General features: G+C 40.5%; 1 protein-coding gene across 1 annotated transcript in view; it reads right to left on the bottom strand.

Moving 5' to 3' along the window:
• Positions 1-1,376: 1,376 nt before the first annotated feature.
• Positions 1,377-20,152, bottom strand: part of CACNA2D3 (calcium voltage-gated channel auxiliary subunit alpha2delta 3) — an 807,400-nt gene continuing 788,624 nt past the window's right edge. The window contains 3 exon segments of the mRNA XM_054694676.1: positions 1,377-1,764; positions 4,144-4,226; positions 4,438-4,550. Coding sequence (XP_054550651.1) covers positions 1,672-1,764; positions 4,144-4,226; positions 4,438-4,550 — 289 coding nt within the window. The 3' untranslated portion in view covers positions 1,377-1,671.

The raw sequence follows: 20,152 nt of genomic DNA, 5'->3' as shown, positions 1-20,152 counted from the left end.
TTGGATGTCCTAGCAGATAATTAGTGGCCCCTTGGCTGGAGTCACTGAGGGATTAAGAAGGTTGCATGGACGGGCAGACCCGGCGATGCCCAATGAAGCCAGGAGTCAATGAGCGACTCAACTACACTCTCTTTAGGCCATAATGTACTACACCCAGGCCCTCCACTGCTTAAATAGGGAGGGGATTTATAAATTGTGAGCAGTGAAGAGTGGTGAAGATTATAAATCTTCATGTTACACATTTCTTACCTCATCAGTATAAAATGATATATGACAAGATACCCTAATTTTGCCATTCTTATGAATTATAATGGAGAATGGTAGGTTAGGTAATATTTTTGTGAAAAATTATATTGTACTATAATTGCTTGGAGTAAATATAATGTGTGTTGATGTATGAGGAACTAATGTATTCATTTATTTACTTGGTATAGGGAAGTGAACTTATCAGTGACCAAGATGGTCAAAATACTATTACCCCAATATTACTAAAGTTTCGACAGCTTAGCCTATTACAGAATTGGTATGTCATTGATAAAAGTTTTGACAGCTTATTTGATTGCACATTGATAGCACTGGAGATGTAGTAATTTAAAGGAGTATGGCATTGCAGTATTGTTATTCCTATAAATACTGGCATCATTTTAGTAGAAGGTAGTGTGATAACATCAGTTTTTCTAAACTATCAATAGGATAATGTGGCTTTTAAAAAATGACTTTTGTGTGTCTGTCCTATAGTAATGCCTATAATAATGCCTATAGTAAGGCATTCTTGGTCCTACCTAGGCATCCACATTATTCCACTTTATTTGGTAACCACGAACCAGAGGAATCTGTTTTCTTTGATTCAGGATCCAGCATTTTGAGAATGCTTATAGGTCTGCGTATTTTTTCCAATACTTGAGACCTAATTTCATCTCTTATTTGTGAGGGAGCCAGAGGTCAATGATCAAGCAATGAACTTGAGTTATTTGCAGTCATTGTTCTTCTCTTTCCTTCCAGTCTTCTTGGAATGAATTACTGGGATTTATGACTTTTCAAATTTCTATTCTTAAGTATTTCAACACTTGAATATTATGGAAGTTTGTGTTCTCATTCAAATTGCGATTTCTATTGAAGTTTAGTTCTACAAAACTCAAGGTTCTGTGTAATAAAGTTATAGATGAAATTTTAATTTAGTTCTGTAAATATTGTGATAATGGAGAGTAGAGCATCTAAATAACTTAAATATTTATCTAGAATCTGCTTTGGAGTCAAGTCTCTGCCAATGACCATTCTTTCCTGCTGTCTGCAATGGGTGACTTATTCCTGCACTTTCCAGTCTGTATTAGCAGTAAAGTAATAACAAATCCCAAACAAGGAGATTATGATTTTAATATACTTTATTTAAAAAGTACACAGTTTTAAATTGGTTTCAAGCAGAAGGGACCCTGCCCACTTGCAGCCCCATTTCTGATGACGGATGATTATCATGTAGCAAACTCACATATTTGCATGACTGGCAAAGTAAAAAGATAACTTTTTGTCAACATATTTTTAAGAGTTTATATCACGCACAGTTTAAAATCATGAGATGCTGATGGTTGGACTATATTTCATGTCTCCTATGTCGCACCATATTTTGGTTCACAGTTTATCCATAATTTAGCATGCCAAGAGAACATCTCAGTGTCACCTTGAAAAGAGCATCAACAGAAGAGGGAACAGGATAAGGACCATGGTGGCCTGGAGGCTCGCTGCACCTCCACACTCCCTTGCGTTCTCCTACGGGGAAAGGCAGAGCTGGTTAGAGCACGTGTGAATTGCACATTGGCCTTAAACTTTGATCTTTATTGAGATCCCAGGCCTCCCCCCTCCTCCAATGTATGTAAACAAACCTTTTATAACCTAGATAATATAGAGAAATGGACTTATCTAAACCTCACTGAATTTATCATGAGAACCTCTGGTTTTAGGTGTCAAAGCATAAAATAGCCAAATTTATTCTTTGTACACTATTACACAGAATGTTCAACAGGCAAAGGGCCATTGCTAGAGATGTCTATTGTGATCAGACTATAAAAGCAACATATTGGACTTCTAATTCCCCCTACCCTCCAGAAGGTAAGTAAAAGATCAAATCTAAGGGGCTTAATCATTTCAGAATCTGGACTGTGGAAGATTTTGTGTACGTGTTCCTTTGTATTTGAGGGGAGGTCTTTTTTATAAAAATAAAATCATATTATGTAGTCTTCTCTGCTGCTTGCTTTTTTTCTTTTTTTCTTATATAAGCACTGGGTACAGTCAGAACCCTTCCTATAGAAAGATGTCCAGGAGTGAGGGTATGGCTGGAGGATAATTTGGCCTCTGATGACAAGTTATTTCACTATACATGTATTCTCTGATCCCTTGTGACATGTTCCTTTCATATCACTGTTGTATTTTCACATGTAGCTGTTCAGCTTATCAATTTAAAAGTGATCTTTGAGTTATAAATATGTTCTAAGTTCCATAATTGGTTACTGGGTTTCTTTTTTTTTTAAAAAAAAGATTTATTTATTTATACAAGAACCGGGGTACAGGCCAGAGGCACAGAGGGTGAGAAAATTCACCATAGACAGAGCGGGGAGTAGAACAGTCAGACTGACCGAAAACACTGCTGAGGGGAGCAGCGGGCGTGACAGGAGAGGTCTGCTGTGCCATGTGGGTTGCTCCCTGGCCAGCTGGGAATTGAACCCACGCTGCAGAGCATGCAGACAGCTTCACAGCACTGGGCTCAACCCGCTAAGCCACCGGGGAGGCCCTGTTTCTTAGTTTTTTCCATGGAAAAGTTGTATTTTTTATAGTTATCTAAATCTGACTCATAGTTTTCTGGTCCTTGGGTAGGAAATTCTCTCCAATCCCAAGGATTTCTTGTAAGACTATAATTTTATCATTTGACTAATCTATATTATCCCCTTTGAATTTGAACTTCTGCCATATATAAGACTTTCTGTTCCACTGACCTCAGCTTAGTATGTCTAGAAACTTAATGGAAAAAAAAAAATACTGCTATTTTGAATGTTTGTCACATATCTATTTACCAAAGCAAATTATCTTATTGACACTTGAGGATTTTTACTCTAGTGACTTTAGTTGTCTCAGTATGCAATTTTGGATTTAATTGGTTTTAGCTTTTTGAACTATTATTGATATTTGCATTTTACATAGAGCTTTTATTAGGGATAATTATTGAATTTTATTAAAAACCTTTTCAGCATGTATTTAGATATTGTTGCCACTGCATTAGTGTCTGACTACAGGAGCCAACATTCTTAATAACTTACAAGTTCTTTTTGGTTCTATACTGATTTCAACATCTTTTCTAGGACTTGGATATTTAAATAACTTTCAAATTATTTGCTATTTTCAAGGTGAGATTAACCCTCAGTGGCATTTCCAAGTGTAGATTATCTTTCCAGTCTCCCTGTAACAACCTACACAAGATTTCCATTTTTCAGAATGGAGATGAAGTTAATTTTTAAATCTGTATTAGTTTTCCTAGATTTAGAAATACTTGCTTAGAGCACTGCAGGAGGTATTCTCTTATAATTCACCTATATGTTTTGTAAATTCAGCTTTCTCAATTCTAAGCTTAAATTTTCCTCTGATCATCACTTTTGCTGCCTTTATAGTTGTGACTTTATGTGGGTATGAGGTCATATTTTACCTTCATGAATGTGGCTGTTGGTCTGATATTAATATTGCTGCTTTTGCTTTATGTGAATTTTTTGTACATAAAAGGCTGTTTAAAAGTAAGCAGGGAAAAATAATTTTAACTACAATTTGGAATAAGTAAACCAAGATGGTCAGAGTCACTTCTTGTATAATAATGGAAAGTGATAAAATTACAGCACATCCATATTAGGGAAGCTAGTAAAGAAGCTTTTAAGTATCGTTGGCTATAATGAGAGAAGACTATTAAAGCACAGACTAAATAAGAAGGCACCGAGCGGCGAAAAGTACAGTACCATTAGCCTTTTTGTAGATTCTTCTTTGGTTTGCCCGAAAGGGATTATTTCTCACAAGCAAGCTTTTTAGCTATAGTTACTTGTCTATTGTGAGATTCTGATGAATCTGGTGAATCTGATGGGACAAGAGAACAGGGCGGATTCTCAGACTCACCTCGGGATGAAAGCCGTGACAGGATTCCGGACGCCTTCTGATCTTCTGAGCCTTTAAACGTTCACACTTAAGAGATTCATTATGTTGACTGTAGTTAAGGCACATTTCCAAATGTTACTTTTCCTTACTCTGCATTTCAGAGGTGAAAATTTGGCACTAAACCCCCTTACCAGCTTCTTTCTCTCTCCAACAGCAGAAGGGATATTCTTTTCTCTGCTAACATTCCTCCCCCAGTTTTCCTTACTGTTGACCCCCTTCCTGGGTTTGTGGCTGAACCTGCACACGAAAGGATATACCTGATTTCAATGGGCGCCATGGTGATGGGCGCCACTGACTCACAGAGGCAGCTGCTGTCCACCACCACCATGAACAGGTTGCTGCTTGGGATTTGCTGGATGACAAAGGACCTGTTGGAACAAGAGGCACAGAGAGAGCAAATGGGTCATGCACCATTTCTCTACTAAAAAGCCAAGAGGAAACCCTTTCCCCTGGGGGTAACTATTCTAATAATTGGAAATAAAATTTCAGAGATTGCTGTATTACTAAAATCACCTCCTTCCATTAGGTTTTTCACTTCAAATACTAGGCTTCACTAAGATGATCACCTATAATCTACAGCTCTGGCCACATGCAGCTCAAAAAACTCATCTTGGTAGGATGAGTTATATATGTCAAAAATCACCTCAGTGTCCAAGAAGAGACTAGAATGTCCCCAATCTAATTTCCTTATTCCAGAGCCTAAATATCATCAAAATTTGCATGTGATGTTCATTTATATAGATTTTCTTTCCTCCTTCCCTCAAAGATAAGACTGGAGCTATGTCCTATTGATGGCAAAAGATGAAGCCTACTTTCTAGTCCCTTCTTTGTACCAATCTGCACAGTATCTGCCACAAATAGAAATACAATACCTTGAAAAAAATTAATTCTAGTCATTTCAGAGCACCCCCTCTCCACACACACAAGCTGGTTCTCAGAGTGCAAGTTCTGCTGATACTAAAGCTATGTAGCAGTTCTCACAATCAGGCTCCATCAGTACAATGAATCCAATTGAAGAATGCTTAATGACACCTCCTTCTCACATTACCTGACAGAGGGAAATGATAATGGGATGACACCATGAAAACACTCCTTGAAAAAACAAATACTACTCACTCTTTGGGTGAACATAGTAGAGCCCAACACCCCATATTCTTTCAGAGTCTGGCTAGAGTAGATAAATACTTATCCGCAGTCCTAGAACCTCATTACATAATTTTCATGACATTTAACTAAATTCTATCTAATGAGATGAAATATACTATAACCTAACAAAAACAGTCAATTTCTCCATAAATTTTTGTCTTTATTCATCTCTTTCTCATTCACTGTGTTCTATTCTCTAGAGTGTATCACCACATTTTATGAAAATCACAATGGAGAAGCATCCTTCTGCTTCATGGGAAATGAAAGGAGGAAAGGATGCCCATTTTTCACCCTTTTACCACCACATGGGTTGAATGATGCAATAATGCCCCCACATTACAACACAATTGATTTCCTTTCTTCAAGCTCTCAATTCCCAGTCAACTAACATCCTACAATCATGTTCATTCTTTTCATCCATAGCGGGAAACAATGTGCACATCTGCTCCAAGATGTTTCCCTAATGCCTAAACTACTCTCCACATCTGAGATGCCTGCCCTCTGTCCTTCCCAACTTCTCTACCACTAGCTTGAACAAAAGCTCTGCTTTTTTAAATATCTCACTAAAACTTTTAAAATACTTGCTTTGTAGATAAAAAACTATCTCCCCTTTGTAGCTCTAGGTTCCTTCTCGCCAATGCAAGGACATTGCTTTGGCATTTGACCTCTTTGCAATGGATTATACCTATTAGCATAAAAATATTCTGCCTGCAATGGTTCTCATTAGACAACCAATAATTTCCAGAAAGTCTCAAAGAAAAATGTAAAAACAAGATGACACAACTCTTTGAAGAACAAATAGAAGATTATGGCAAGGGAATTAACCAGATGAATAATAAGGAAGAGACTGGAATGTGAAATAGAAGCTTCAGATGGAGAGAATATCTTCAGATTGAAAAATCCTAATTTTTTTCATTAAAAGGGGCCAATCAAGCATGTGTGAAATTTCAGATTATCAAAGATAAACACTAAAAGCTCCTCTAGAAACAAATTAAAGAGCATGTTAATGATATGGATTTTTCAATTAAGATATGGAAAACAGAAGAATATATTTAAAAAGTTGATGAAATGGAAAAATAAAACATTTCAAAGTAGATAAATGCCTATCCCCAGATGCAGAATGCCATCACATAACTTTTCATGATATTTAACTAAATTCTATTTAATCAGATGAAATACATTATAGCATAACAAAATGGTCCATTTCTCCATTTAAAATAAGTTTTATTGGCCTCCCCAGTGGTGCAGCAGGTTGAACGCAGCACTGTAAGGCTGTCCACAGCCTCTGTAATGTGGGTTTCATTCCCAGCCGGCCAGGGAGATATCCATATGGCATGACAGACCTCTCCTGTCTCACCCACTGCTCCCCTCAGCAGTGTATTTCAGTCAATCTGCCTGTCCTGCTCCCCTCTCTGTCTCTGATGAATCGTCTCACCCTCCCGTGCCTCTGGCCTGTACCCCAGCTCTGGTATAAATAAATAAATCTAAAAAATAAAAAATAAGTTTTATTTTTCTTTATCTCTCATCCACTGAAAATTTTGTTTTAAAATTTAAAGCTAATTGGGCCTCCCTGGTGGCGCAAGTGGTTGAATGCAGCACCGTGAATTGTCTGCAGCCATTGCAGCACGAGTTCGATCCCCTGGCTGGCCAGAGGGCAACGCACCTAACACAGCAGACCTCTCCTGCCTTGCCTACTGCTCCTCTCAGCAGTGTCTTTCAGTCAATCTGCCTGTTCTGTTCCTCACTCTGTCTCTGGTGAATCCTGTCACCCTCCTTAGCACCACCGGCCTGTACCCCAGTTCTTGTATACATAAGTAAATAAATCTTTAAAAAAAAAAACAAAATAAAATTTAAAGATAATTGCTACAAAAAAATCCCCTGTAAAAATGAAAAACCTGATCTAAGATAGCACAATAAGTAAAACACACACACGTACAAAGACTGCTCATATAAAGTCTAAAATGATTGCCAAACACAACAAATGTAAGATGCCTAGAGTCACATACTAAAAGGCACAGACTCTGAGTTTACAAGGACACTAGTATTGTGTTTTCAACAGATAGTCCTAAAACAGAACGACATGGGAAGAAGAAAAGATGTACCAGAAAGATGCTAACAACAAAAGAGAGGAACAGGTTTAGAAATACTATTATACAAGTATTTGAGTGAAAAAAATTAAAATGTAGCAAACATAGAATTCATACTGATAATCTGAATAACTTTTTAATACCGAAAAATAGTAGGATAGTCTAACAAAATATGACATGAACTTTTATGATCATAGCGTACAAATTGATAGAATAGCAAAAGTGACTGATGAATGCACTCTCTGTTAAAATATAGTGAATTCTTCATATCTAACCAAAATAAATTATTAGAGAATTTCAAACACAGCAATCTGCAACACATTCCAAAGAGCAGAAATCATCAATTACGTGTTCTCCTTTTATGGTAGGGCACATTTAGAAATTAATAGCAAAAAAGATATAAACAGAGGAAATTAAAGGTTAAAAAAATTCCATTAATCCTTGAGACCAGCCCAGACTCAAATCTGTGCAGTATGACCTTAAATACTTTTACTGGGGAGAAAAAAAGTTTGCAAATAAATGAACTAAGTTTTCAAGTTGAAAAGCTGGAAAAATAAGAACCTAAACCTTCAGTCGTAGCTCTATATTTGGTCTTCCCTCTGGAACACTGGACAGGGTAGGGATGCGTCTCTCTGAAGCCTCACCCTTAGGCTTCTGCAAGGATGTGACTGATGGAAAAGCAGAGAGGTGACCATTCCCCAAAAAGTTCCCTGTTAGTATATTGGCCATCCCCTGCAGTTTATAAACATGCTGTCACATTTTCTATCTCAGGAAAAACCAAACTTTCCAATGAACTTACCTCCATACTGCTGTGTTTCTTTGTCCTCCTTTATAGCACAACTCTGATAAAGATTTATCCACAATCTCTCTCTAATCCCCTGCCCCCATCTCTCTGTCTCTCTCTGTCTCTCACTTCCCCCAACCCCTGCCCCACTTCTTCACATCTCTCCATCTTTCACAAATCTACTCCAAGAAGGTAGTAGTCCTTAACCCTCCAGAGAATCAGTTCTTGTCAACGGCACAAGGATCTCATCACTTTCTTCTCAAGCTCATTTACCTCCACTTGTTCCTCACTCCCTCACTTGCCTACTTTCTACCCTTCACAATGGACTGTGGTTCCCATGGGGCAGGCCTCTGTCTCTCTGCCCACTGTTATCTGTTACCCCAACACCTAGAGTAGTTCCTGGGATGGAGTGGTTTTCAATAAATTTGTTGAATCGATGACAGAAGAATAAAATGCAAATTAAAGTGTGAAGACCATTGAAAGAACTAAACTCTGGTTCAAGAGAACATTGACAGAAATCAAACCTTAGCAATCCTGATCAGGAAAGAAGGCACAAAGTCACTTTAAACCCAAAGATACAGAGACATTTCAAACATGTAAGTGACTAATAATATATCATTGCAAACAATTTGAAAATTAAAGCAAACCCACCTTTGGGGAAAAAGTATAAAGTATTAATATTTAGTCAAGTTATTAAAAAAACACAAGCAAACCAATTGCCATAAAAATAACGTAAATGCTCATTGAAAATCTACCCCCAACTGAATGCTACCAAATCACCCAAAGAACAGGTATCACTGTGTTCATAGAAAACCCACGGGACCCACTGACCAACTATCTGAACTAATAAAAGAACTCAGCAAACTGACCAGTTACATAAGCAGCATATGAAACCACAGACTTTCCCTGACACCAGCAATAGTGATGAAAAAATATTTATGAAATAAAGAACCATTGATAGTATCAGTAATCACTATGAAATGCCCAAGCATAAATGTTGTAAAAAGACATCTCTTTATGAAGAAATGAACAAACTTTACTGACCATAAAAAGACAAACTAAAAATTAGAGGGAAACACAATGGTTGTGGAAAGGAGCACTTACATTTCAAAGACGTCATTTCTCCTGCAGCTAGCTTTTTCATTCAAAGCAATCACAATCAAAATCCTTATAGGATTTTTGAGGTATCTGAGATGATGATCTAAAGATTCATTGGGAAGGCTAAATATAAAGGATCATCTGGACAATTTTATAAAATTGGATTTTATAAAAAGGGACATGGAGAGGAGGTGCTTGTCCTAAACCATATCAAAACCCATGGATGACTGCAGAAAAAGAAAGACAGATGAGCAACTGATATATTAAAAAGGGTTTGATCTCACTAAAAAGAGAGAAGTACTTGGTATAGTTATTGTGGAAAACAGTACTGGGGTTCTTCAAAAAATGACAAACAGAATTGCCAAGTGATCCAGCCAGCGCCACTTCTGCACATATAATGGAAGGAAATGAAATTGCATTTTGAAGAGATCTGCACCCAGTGTTTATTGCGTGGCCTTATCTACAAATGTGGGGGGAGGGGAGGCCGAGGGAGGGCAACGGAGGGCAGAGAAGACTGACCGGGAATCTTCACCAAGGGAGCCTTGAACTTTATGACTGAATTCTTTTGTCAGGAGAATGTGTTTGTGTGTTCTTAATGGAATGTTATGCTAGGCTCTAAAACTATTGAGAGTCTCATCATACAAAAGAGGAAAAAATAGGAGTCAGAGAGACAAACTTTTACAGCAGCTGTAATTATGCCCATTTTAAAGACTGGGAAACAAGAGCCTAAGTAATTTCCTAGAGTATCAAGGTAGAGCTGAGCTTTAGAGCTAAGCCTCCATGCATGCGAGGCCCCTATACCACCGACACTGACTTCTGCCTTCTGTGGAAAGACTAGCGCTGAAGCTCCTTGAGGGCAGGCCTGATTACTCCATACAGACACTTCATGATAGCAAGTGCAAGATATTGTACCTTTTAACACATGTGCCCTCTTAGTTAAAGCCTACCCAAGTGTTCTCAATGAAACCTCACAGCAAATGCATTTTCCCCCTCCAGCCCACCATTCCTAGCAGATGAAAAGCTCTACATACAGGGATACTGAAGTGGAGGAAAACATCCCCCTACAAAGGATTTGCCAGCGGAAAGATTAACTGCTTTTCCATATTTTAAAGACTTACTGTCTGCTTATTAACATGGTGCTTCGGAGGGGTCTGGGCAATGTTAGCTGTACATTTATGTGTACAACGTGTATTTATGGCCCAGGGTGCAGGGTTGAACTTCATAAAATACACCTCCATCCAGCTGGGCCCAGCAGCCAGACTGACATCATTGTACAGAGGAGCCCTGCCTGGTGGGTTTGCCTGAGGGCCAAAAAAGGCAGGAGGGAAAAGCCTCAACAGAGAACACAGAAGTCATTTCTAAGCAGGGATAGGTCAAAACGCGTGAAATAAATTAGGTCCTCGAGGGAAGAAGGTAGGGAAGAGGGGAGCCATTTTGATGTGTCCACTGCTGGAACTGAAATAATCCAGTCCTCCCTCTTCCATTCACTGCAGGCTGACAAAGTAGAGGAAGAAAAGATGATGTGATTTCAAGACAGCCTCCCGGACAGGGGAGGCAATTTGCCGTGGACCATCACTGAGGGGGCTTTGCTGATCAGATGAGGAAAGCTCTCTGGCTACTCCCTAATGCTGGTCCTGAACAGGGAGGCAGAATGGAGGTGCTCATGGGTGAGGTTTTCAGGGGATCCCAGAATGCACATTTGGAGACCCTGATTGGCTTGCCTTTCATTAATTGCCTACAAAACTGTGGCTTGAAAATTGAGTAGGTAGAATAGAATCCTAAAACATTTTGAAGTCTTTCACTATTTATAGATTTTCACCATTTATACATTTTCCAGATTTTATCCAAAGGTAAAATGAAAGACAATGAGTAAGTCACAGGAAATGTAAATGAACTTGTCATTGCTCCTGTTCTATGTTGTGGTCTTCTCCAGACGGGTTCCTTATAAAACTGTGGATCTCCAACAGGAACCTGCTCTCTTTGAAGGTAGGGGGGATGGTGGCCCTCCCCCAACATGCTCCAAAATGTCTTACACTGACCCAGGCCCATAAATTCTGGAGAGCAAACACTTGGTAAATTCAAACTAGAAATTAAGGATATGTTCTAGCAGAATTCTGCAGTATGGGGGCAATGAAAAGGGAGCCTACTCACACTCAGCCCAAACAAGATAAAAGAGTGAATAGCAGTGACTCACCTGCCCGCACCCAAAATGTCAGGCCCAAGAAATATCACAGGTGAATCACATTAGCATGTCAAGGCACATGTAGCTTTAAATACTTCAAGTGGTTCAGAGCACAGGGAAAGAAGGAAATATTTCAAATTCCTTTTTGAAGGCCCCTGATAGAAACCCTGACCAAGATTATACAAAAACTAAAATTAAGAAAAAAAAAAAAAAAGAAAGCTATGGAATAATCTCTTTATGAATATTCATGCAAAGATCTTAAATGACGTGTAGTAAATAGACTTCACTAGGACACAGAAATAGTCCTACAGCATGTCTCTATGAGGATTAGCCCAGGAATGCAAATGAACAAGCTTCCTGTGTTGTCTTGGCTAGTAGAAACAGAAAAAATGAAACAACTTTTTTTTAAGTACCTGTTTTCAGCCCTATGATATCAGATCCCTGCTTTCTTATCTCTAAATGAATCTGGTGTAGATTCCATAACTTTTGGACTACTTTAGGTTAATAAGATTAGCCTAGTTTGGTTTAATATTCTAATTTCATATCTAGTTCAAAGCTCTACCCTGTCCTTCCTTCAAGCATGCAGGTCCTAGCTTCTTCAGTAGTGTGGGGTGGGGAAAAAGCAGCAAACTTTCTCTACTTAGCCAGGCCAAGGTGCGATTCTCTCGCTACAATTTGTTTCCTTACAACCTAACCTGGCCCCTGGTGCCCTCCGTGTGGTCCAGCATCCAATGTTGGCTTTTGCGAGGTTACCCTGGAATTCTCAGAAAACCTTGAGCTCAGTCAGTGTGGCCCCAATGTGACCACCCACACAGCGCCTGTAGCATCAGCAGTTACCCCACAGCCGCTCGCACCTGGGGTGGACCTCACCTGGCGAGCAGCCCTCTTGCTGGGTTTTAGCAAGATGACAGCTGCCTCCCATATTATCCGCCTGATCCCATATTATCCTTGAGAAACAGGCACATTGACTGGCTCAGTCATAGGCCACTTCTGTGCTACCTTTTGTGTAGCCTCGTCCTCTCCCCCCGCATCTCTTTTTCCTTCCCAGACCCCCTCGGTAACACATTCATATCTCGGCTGCCTAAGAGATACTCAACCACTGCTGGCCTTCCCTTTTGTCAGGCACTCTCCAAACATAGAACAGTCTCCTAGACTATTCCCCCACCACCCAGCTGGCTTCCAGTAGGGAAAAGTACCTTCTTTCCTGAATCTGATCTCTTCCATGTTAGGTTGTAGGGGCAGGACAGGACACGGGGCAGGTTTCCTGATCCAGCAAACTGGGTAGAGGAGGAGTCAGAGTCCTCAGTGGCTTCTGCAGATCTTTTATTGGGATTTACCCAGTACACAGCAGGCAGGGGTGCTGGGGGGCCAGGAGGCTGGCAGTCCTCCCAGCCCCCAGCAAATCCTCACTCTATCTGGGCTCTCTGGCCTCTTGGCTCTCGGCTTCTCTGCTTCTTTCTTGGCTTCTTTCTCGGCTTCTATTCGTTCTCGGCTTCTTGGCTTCTGCTGGCATCCCTTTGATGCTGACCTTAAAAACCCAGTCTTAGCCCAGGTGAATCCCATCTACCTCTGCCCACACCCTACTCCAGGTGCGCGCCATCAGGCATGCATTCAGGACCGCAAGGATCCATCATCTATCCTGATGGCGGGAGGGCAGAAAAGCCTGACGTTTTTCCTTACCCTACATAGGTCCTTTGAGAGTCTTGGCAAGGTAGACTAGAGGTGGAGCAGTTGTTACCCTCAAAGAATCGTGGGAGGTGTGGGAGGAGGGTCTCCGGAGAACTGTCAATTAGTGCAGCTAAAAGGCTGTTCTCTTTAGAGCCTTTGTCCTCACCTCAATCTGGGGCCGCATGGAAACCTCCACTTTGACAACCTGTTCACATCCTCCCAGCAAATGGATTCATGTAAGACACCCAAAGCAGAGGTGAGAGAGAACCGGGACCATGGGACCTGTTCAATTGGTGCCCAAGAGACACTGGACAAAAAGCCTGCCCCTGAAGACAATCCTTAACAGAAATAGGGGCTTGATGGTGAACTAAGTTGAGCATCAAACTGCAGGATAAAACACGTAGAGCTGTCTAATTAGAGTCATAAGACACAAAGGCTCTGGTCAGGGAGACCCTCTGGTATCTGGCGTTGTTCTGAAAATGCTGACCTGGGCAATCACTGGGGAAAGGAACATAATCAAACCTTCACAGATACCTAAAATGTGCCCTGTCCAATCCCAAAAGCTAGTTCCTGTTTCCCCGTATCTCTCCAAGGTGCCACCATCTATTGGGTCACAAAGCCAGAGATTTTGAATCCATTCTCAACACTTTCCTCTTTGAACTTATGCTGACTTGACTGTCTCTTTAATGCCTCTCAAATCCATCCCTCCAGCGTCCGTCCCTCAGGCCAGCTTTGTGGGCAAATGACCTGCACAATCACCCCAGGCCTTACACTCAGAAGGGCTTATCGCCTTGGGGTTTACAGCTCCTCAGGCAAGGTGTCTTGAAATTTCTAATTTTATCTTTTCATTTGTGTTTTATAAGTGAATTCCAAGAGACAACAGCATACAGTGTGGGAAGAGCTGGGAGGTTCTTAGTTGTATGATTTCTACCACCACGCAGCAACCTCATCACTTTCCCGCCCTGGTAGAGGCCTGGATACCACATGGACAGGCTCCCGGCAGGGCAGGGGCTGACAGTGCCACTGCATATTCAGCTGGTGACTTAGCCGGGCTGAATCTCTGACCCAGGTTTCAATATGTCGATACTGAGATGGAAGCTCCTTGGGGTTGGCCAAGACCATAAGTTGGGGATGTGGAACTGAGAAGAGAGGAGATTAAGTCCCTTTCTTCAAACAGGACATGGTCTAATGAAAGGAAAGGCCTGTTGTCATTTAGCCATACATGCTACTGAGTACTGGGGACAGAAACTGGGGTGAGGGGAGTCTATAAAGTTTTGCACTAATCCAGTAAGCATCCCTGTGTCAGAGGGAGCGTGGCAACAAACAGCAAATATAAAATGTCATGACAGGTCAAGAGAGACCGCAGAAGGAAGGAAAGAAGGAAAATATCTTACTTTTGAGTACTGTTAGTATTTTTCCCCCTTTTCTGAACAAGCAGTTCATATTTCTACTTTCACTGACCCTGAAAATCATATAGCTGAGCTTGCCAACCTGTATCACGCTTGGCACACCTTCCAACCAGCTTCCCTGTCATCGCCCACTCTCCAGTGCTGAGGTGTGTAGTCCTTCCAAGTGCACGGTTTATCACTCCATCCTCCTGTTTATCCCCCAGCACCTTCCCAATAATCTGTACCTGAATGATGCAAACAAGACTGCAGGATCCACTTGACTCTCTCTCCAGCCCAGTGCTGGGTTGGCTCTCTCCACAGCACCAAACCCTGCACCACCATCCTTCCCAAGGATCAGATATGCTGACCTACCACCAATCAGTCCTTGAATGTGCCAATCTGCTTCTCCCTTGGTGCTGAGACCCAGAGGAGTCTACTTCTAAGCCTAGGCTGCTTATTGGAATCACCTGCACAGCTTTTTCTTCTGTTGTTGAGCCACTGCCCCACCTGAAACAAATTATTTTCAAATCCCAGAAAGTGGAACCAAGGCTTCCATATATCTGAAGTGCCCTGGATGACTCCAATGTGTTGCCAGTGCTGGGACCTCCTGGTCTAAGGGAGCAGATTCCTCAAACTTAAAATGCTTACAACTGATTCGAGGATCTTGTTGAAATGCAGATTCCATTCAGTGGGCCTAAGGTGGGGCCACTTTCTCACTTGTTCCCAAGCAATGCTGATATAACTCATTCAGGGACCAGCCAGGCTCTAAGTGTTGTGGCCACCTCTTCCTATACCTCTGGGGAACTCCAATTCGTTTAAAAGAATATTGAATGTTGTCTTCTCCATGAAATACTCCCTCATATAGCAGGACATGTCCTCCTTCATTCCCTCAGAACATGTTGCAGGTGCCTGTATCACCCATATTAACTATATACACTTATATATGCATGTGGAATTAAATGCTCACAGTTCTTTAACCACTTTTGGACCACCTTGCCAGAAGTCTGGAAGGCTACACATCCACACTTTCATTACATTTGGAATTGTGTAAAAACTAAAAGCTATGGAGCCTGTAGACAATTCTCTTTCAGTAACCCAGGGAAACATATGAAAGAGCTATCCTCCGGAGTAGCTAAAAATGAGGTTGAATAAACAGAACTTCTGGGTGTCCGAAAGGAGACACGGGTCACAACATAAAACAGCCGTGAACAAAATAAAGTGGAAAACAAGTAATGGTTTCTGAAAATGAGCGCAAATCAAATCCCGAGGGCAGTGCTTCAAAATTCAGTAGAGGGTGGTCAGTGGTCAGAGGCTGCTGCCTCCCAGGTGCCCCTGACAGAACCAGAACCAGCCCGAAGCTCAGTGGTGGCAGGGACAGGTTTCCTCAAGAATCAGTCCAGGGAGCAGCCAGCTACTGCTTTTGTTCCCTCTTTTCCCTGCTTCCTTTTTGCTTCCTCCTTACTTTCTCCCTTTTCCCTCCTTCCCTCTCTAGGTAAGCAGACAAAAAGTCACTTCATTTTTTAACTCAGGTAATTCTGTCTCCTATTAGACTAGTAAGAACAAGGCATGGACTTTTATATTTGTTTTTTACACACCGGCACAAGTCATGAAGCTTATTGAGTAACGATGGGGAAAAAAAGTATAAGATAAAAATATAAAGTAGCACAAGCTCCCTGGCAAATGCGTTGTAAAGAATATGGTACAAGTTTTAAGCAGCCCAGAACTGTTTTTATTATAACAACCCTTCAAGAGCCAAACCCCTTTGTTTCTGGTTGGTCTCAGAGAAAGGGAGGCCCTGCCCTCTGGAGCACTTTGCTATCCAACCTCCCTTCTCTTGGTATCAATATTCAACTCTTTGTTCAAGAACCCACCCTTCCTCCAGGCAGCCCAGGTGCTTCTGAAGAGCTAGCCCTGCCCAGGCATGTTCCCTGGTCCCAAATGGATTGGTTCAATTCTTTACTCCAAAGAAAGCAACTGGTTCTGAGACAGGCGATGGACCTGAATGATTCCAATCAGACCAAACCCAGAGCTCTTATCTCTACTCCCACCACACGAGACCAAGGACACTTTCAGCCTTAGGAGCCTCTGATTGTCATCCTTTGTTCATGAAAGAAATGCTCCTGGAAAATGCAAAAAGAAAACCTACTCTCAGCTCTACCTTTGGGAACGAACTTGAGCCCTACCTGCAGCCTCCTCTCAATGTTTCACTTGATTTAAGCTTGCTTGAGTTGAGAAATCTTTCCTGGTAAGGAAAGGATGCTAGGTGATAGGCATCTAAATTTGTTGTGATGACTGTCAGTTGGCCTGATCAAACTAACGCAGGAGAACTGAGTCCCAGAAACCATCAGTGTGGCTCCCGCGGTGAGACCTCGGAGGGTCTGCCAGAAACCAGACTTGAGCAGGCCTCTCCGGCTCCATTTTGCTAGCGTGGGAACAGCGCCGTGTTTTCACAGTTAAGAGCTGAGATTAAATGGGACAAGCATATTGTCTTTGTTATACTTATTTATTCAAAAATGTATACAATGGACACATTATGGCATTCCATTTGTGACTTGCTGAGGGGAGAGCACACAAAAAGCCCAAATGATGCTTTGTCTGCAAGGCACAGTGTCCCGCGGTGGTATTTATTATATTGCAGACAGAATGAGTCAAAAAGAGCCATAATAATGACTTCCACTCATCCTCAGCCCCACCAAGGATTTGTTGAGATTTATGGAGCCAACCTACAGCTTGAAAACCACTTGGGCAGGAAGTTCTTTGGCATTATCAGCCCAAGGCAGGTGGCAAAGAAAAAGTGTTTTGTGTTTGAACTATGGGAGAGAGTGCCCCAAAGAATAAAAAAGCAAGAGGGACCTAGTTTCTTTTCTCATCCCAGAAGAGAATTTCAAAAGAGATGATTACAAAAGATATTTTTAAAACTTGGCTATTATTTTAGCTTTTCCAGGGTTTCTTTTTTTTGATACTGGGTCTCTAGTAAATCCTCTTAATTATGACATGAACCATTTTCTTCTAATCCCTTAAGAAGAGTAAGGAATTTGTTAAATATTTTCACTGGAACTATTAGTGTCTTTTCTTATAAATAATGAGAATAAGAGCTAACATTTATGGCGTGTTTATCGAGTGCCAAGCACTTTCTTAAGAAGTTCCCCTTTAATCTTCACACCAACTCAGAGAATTATCATCTTTATTTTACAGATGAAAACATTCAAGATTTGGGAGGCTAAACAATTTCTAAAACCTAAAACCCAAAAGTATCAAAACTCTACAAAACCCAGTCTAGGGCCTCCCTGGTGGTGCAGCGGTTGAGCTCTGGGTTGGGAAACTGCCCACAGACTCTGCAGCACCTGTTCGATCCCCAGCCACCAGGCGAGGGTTCCACATGGCGCAGCAGACCTCTCCTGTCTTGCCTGCTGCTTCCCTCAGCGGTGTACTTCGTCACTCTGCCTTTTCTACTCTCCGCTCTGGCTCTGGTGAATTCTCTCACCCTCCCATGCCTCTGACTGCACCCAGTGCTTATATAAATAAATAAATAAATAAACCTTTAAAAAAAAAAAAAAAGAATTTGAATATTAAAAAAAAAAAAACAATCTATTTGACTCCCAACTTTAGCAGTGGCACCAGTTCATCATTGACACCATCACCAACCATCACACTCATCACAACCTACTGTTTAATCAGCACGTACCATAATAGTCAGTGTGTGAAGGTTTTTTTACCTAAAACTGACTCAGTTCACATCAACTCATGAAGCCTTTATGATTATTCCCAAATTAAAAAAGAAGCACCTGAGGCATAGAGGGATTAATTAATTTGGGCCCATCTTGGATTAAGATAGCACAGGTAATAGGTAATAAGTATCAGAGTCATGCTCTGGGTCTAAGTTGTCAAATTTTACAGCCTGCTATCTTATCCATTAAACAACCAAATTGTATGTGGAAAAGTATTTGAACAGTAGAAATGCAACAACTCAGTGATAAGTTGAGAACAGAGATTGAAGGTGACAAAATGACCTTATCTTGAACTCATAATTAAATCTTACAATTTCTACATTTTATATTATCTTCCATAATCTCCATATTGTTAATAGTGCTGCTATAGACATAGGAATGCAGGTTTCCTTTTGATTAGTTTTTTTTTTAATTTTTTTCCTTTTGAATTAGTTTTTTTTTTTTTTCTTCCACATAGTCTTTTCTCACAGGTGTGAGGTGGTATCATATTGTGGTTTTGATTTGCATTTCCCTGATGATAAGGTATGATGAACTTTTTTTATATGCCTGTTGCATGTGTATATCATCTTTGGAGACGTGCCTATTTAGTTCTTCTGCCCATTTTTTGATTGGGCTCTTTGTTTTTGTTGAATTGTATGAGTTCTTTGTAGATCATTGATATCAGTTCCTTGTCAGATATTTGGTATGCAAATATTTTCTCCCATTCAGTAGGATGTCTCTTTGTTTTGGTTACTGCCTCTTTCACTGTACAGAAGATTTTTAGTTTGATGTAATCCCAGTTGTTTATTTTCCTTGCTGTCAGAGATGAGTCCATGAACATGTTTCTGAAGTTTATGTCATGGAGTGTATTGCCTGTATTTTCTTCTATGTATTTTATAGTTTCAGATGTTACATTGAAGTCTTTTATCAATTTTGAATTGATTTTCCTGTAAGGAGTGAGAGAGATAGTGGTCTAGTAATTCTCTGGCATGTGACTGTCCAGTTTTTCCAACACCACTTATTGAAGAGGCTCACCTTGTTACAATATATCTATTTTTCTCCTTTATCATAGATGAGTTGTCCATAAATATGTGGTGTTATTTCTGGACTCTAAGTTCTATTCCATTGGTTTATGTGACTATTTTTGTTCCAGTACAATGCTGTTTTAAATATTATAACTTTATGGTATAGTTTGAACCTCCATTTTCCCCCATTTTAGTCAAGAGAACTTTGGCTACTCAGGTCTTTTTTTGTGGTTCCATATACATTTCAGTAATCTTTGTTTTATTTCTTTGAAGAATGCCATTGGGATTTTTATTGGGATTGCATTGAATCTGTAAATTTTACTGGGATTGCATTGAATCTGCTTGAGGTAGTATGGCCATTTTGATAATGTTGATTCTTTTTTTTTTTTTTAAGATTTATTTATTTATGCATATAAGAGCTGGGATGCAGGACAGAGATGCGGGGTGGGAGGGGTGAGAGGATTCACCAGAGACAGAGTGGGGAACAGAACAGGCAGGCTGACTGAAACACACTGCTGAGGGGAGCAGTGGGCAAGACAGGAGAGGTCTGCTTCGCCATGTGGATTAGCTCCCTGGCCGGGGATCGAACTTGTACTGCACAGGCTGTGGATTGTTTGATAGTGTGGTGTTTAACCCCTTGCACCACCAGGGAGGCCCTATAATGTTGATTCTTTCTATCCATGAACAGGGGATATTTTTCCATTTTTTGTGTAATTTTAAATTTCTTTTAATGTTTTATAGTTTTCCTCGTACAATTCCTTCATTTCCTTTGTTAGTTTTACTTCCAGATATTTAATTTTTGTTGTTATTGTTGCTGAGATTATAATGGGATGACTTTCTTATTTTCTTATTTTTCTAGCTCATTATTTGTATATAGGAAGGTAA

Source organism: Talpa occidentalis, unplaced genomic scaffold (assembly GCF_014898055.3).
Source record: "Talpa occidentalis isolate TD23 unplaced genomic scaffold, MPIMG_talOcc4v2.1 talOcc4.10, whole genome shotgun sequence".
NCBI lineage: Eukaryota > Metazoa > Chordata > Mammalia > Eulipotyphla > Talpidae > Talpa > Talpa occidentalis.
Note: the sequence above shows the minus strand (reverse complement) of the source record. Positions and strands in the feature narration are given on the sequence as shown.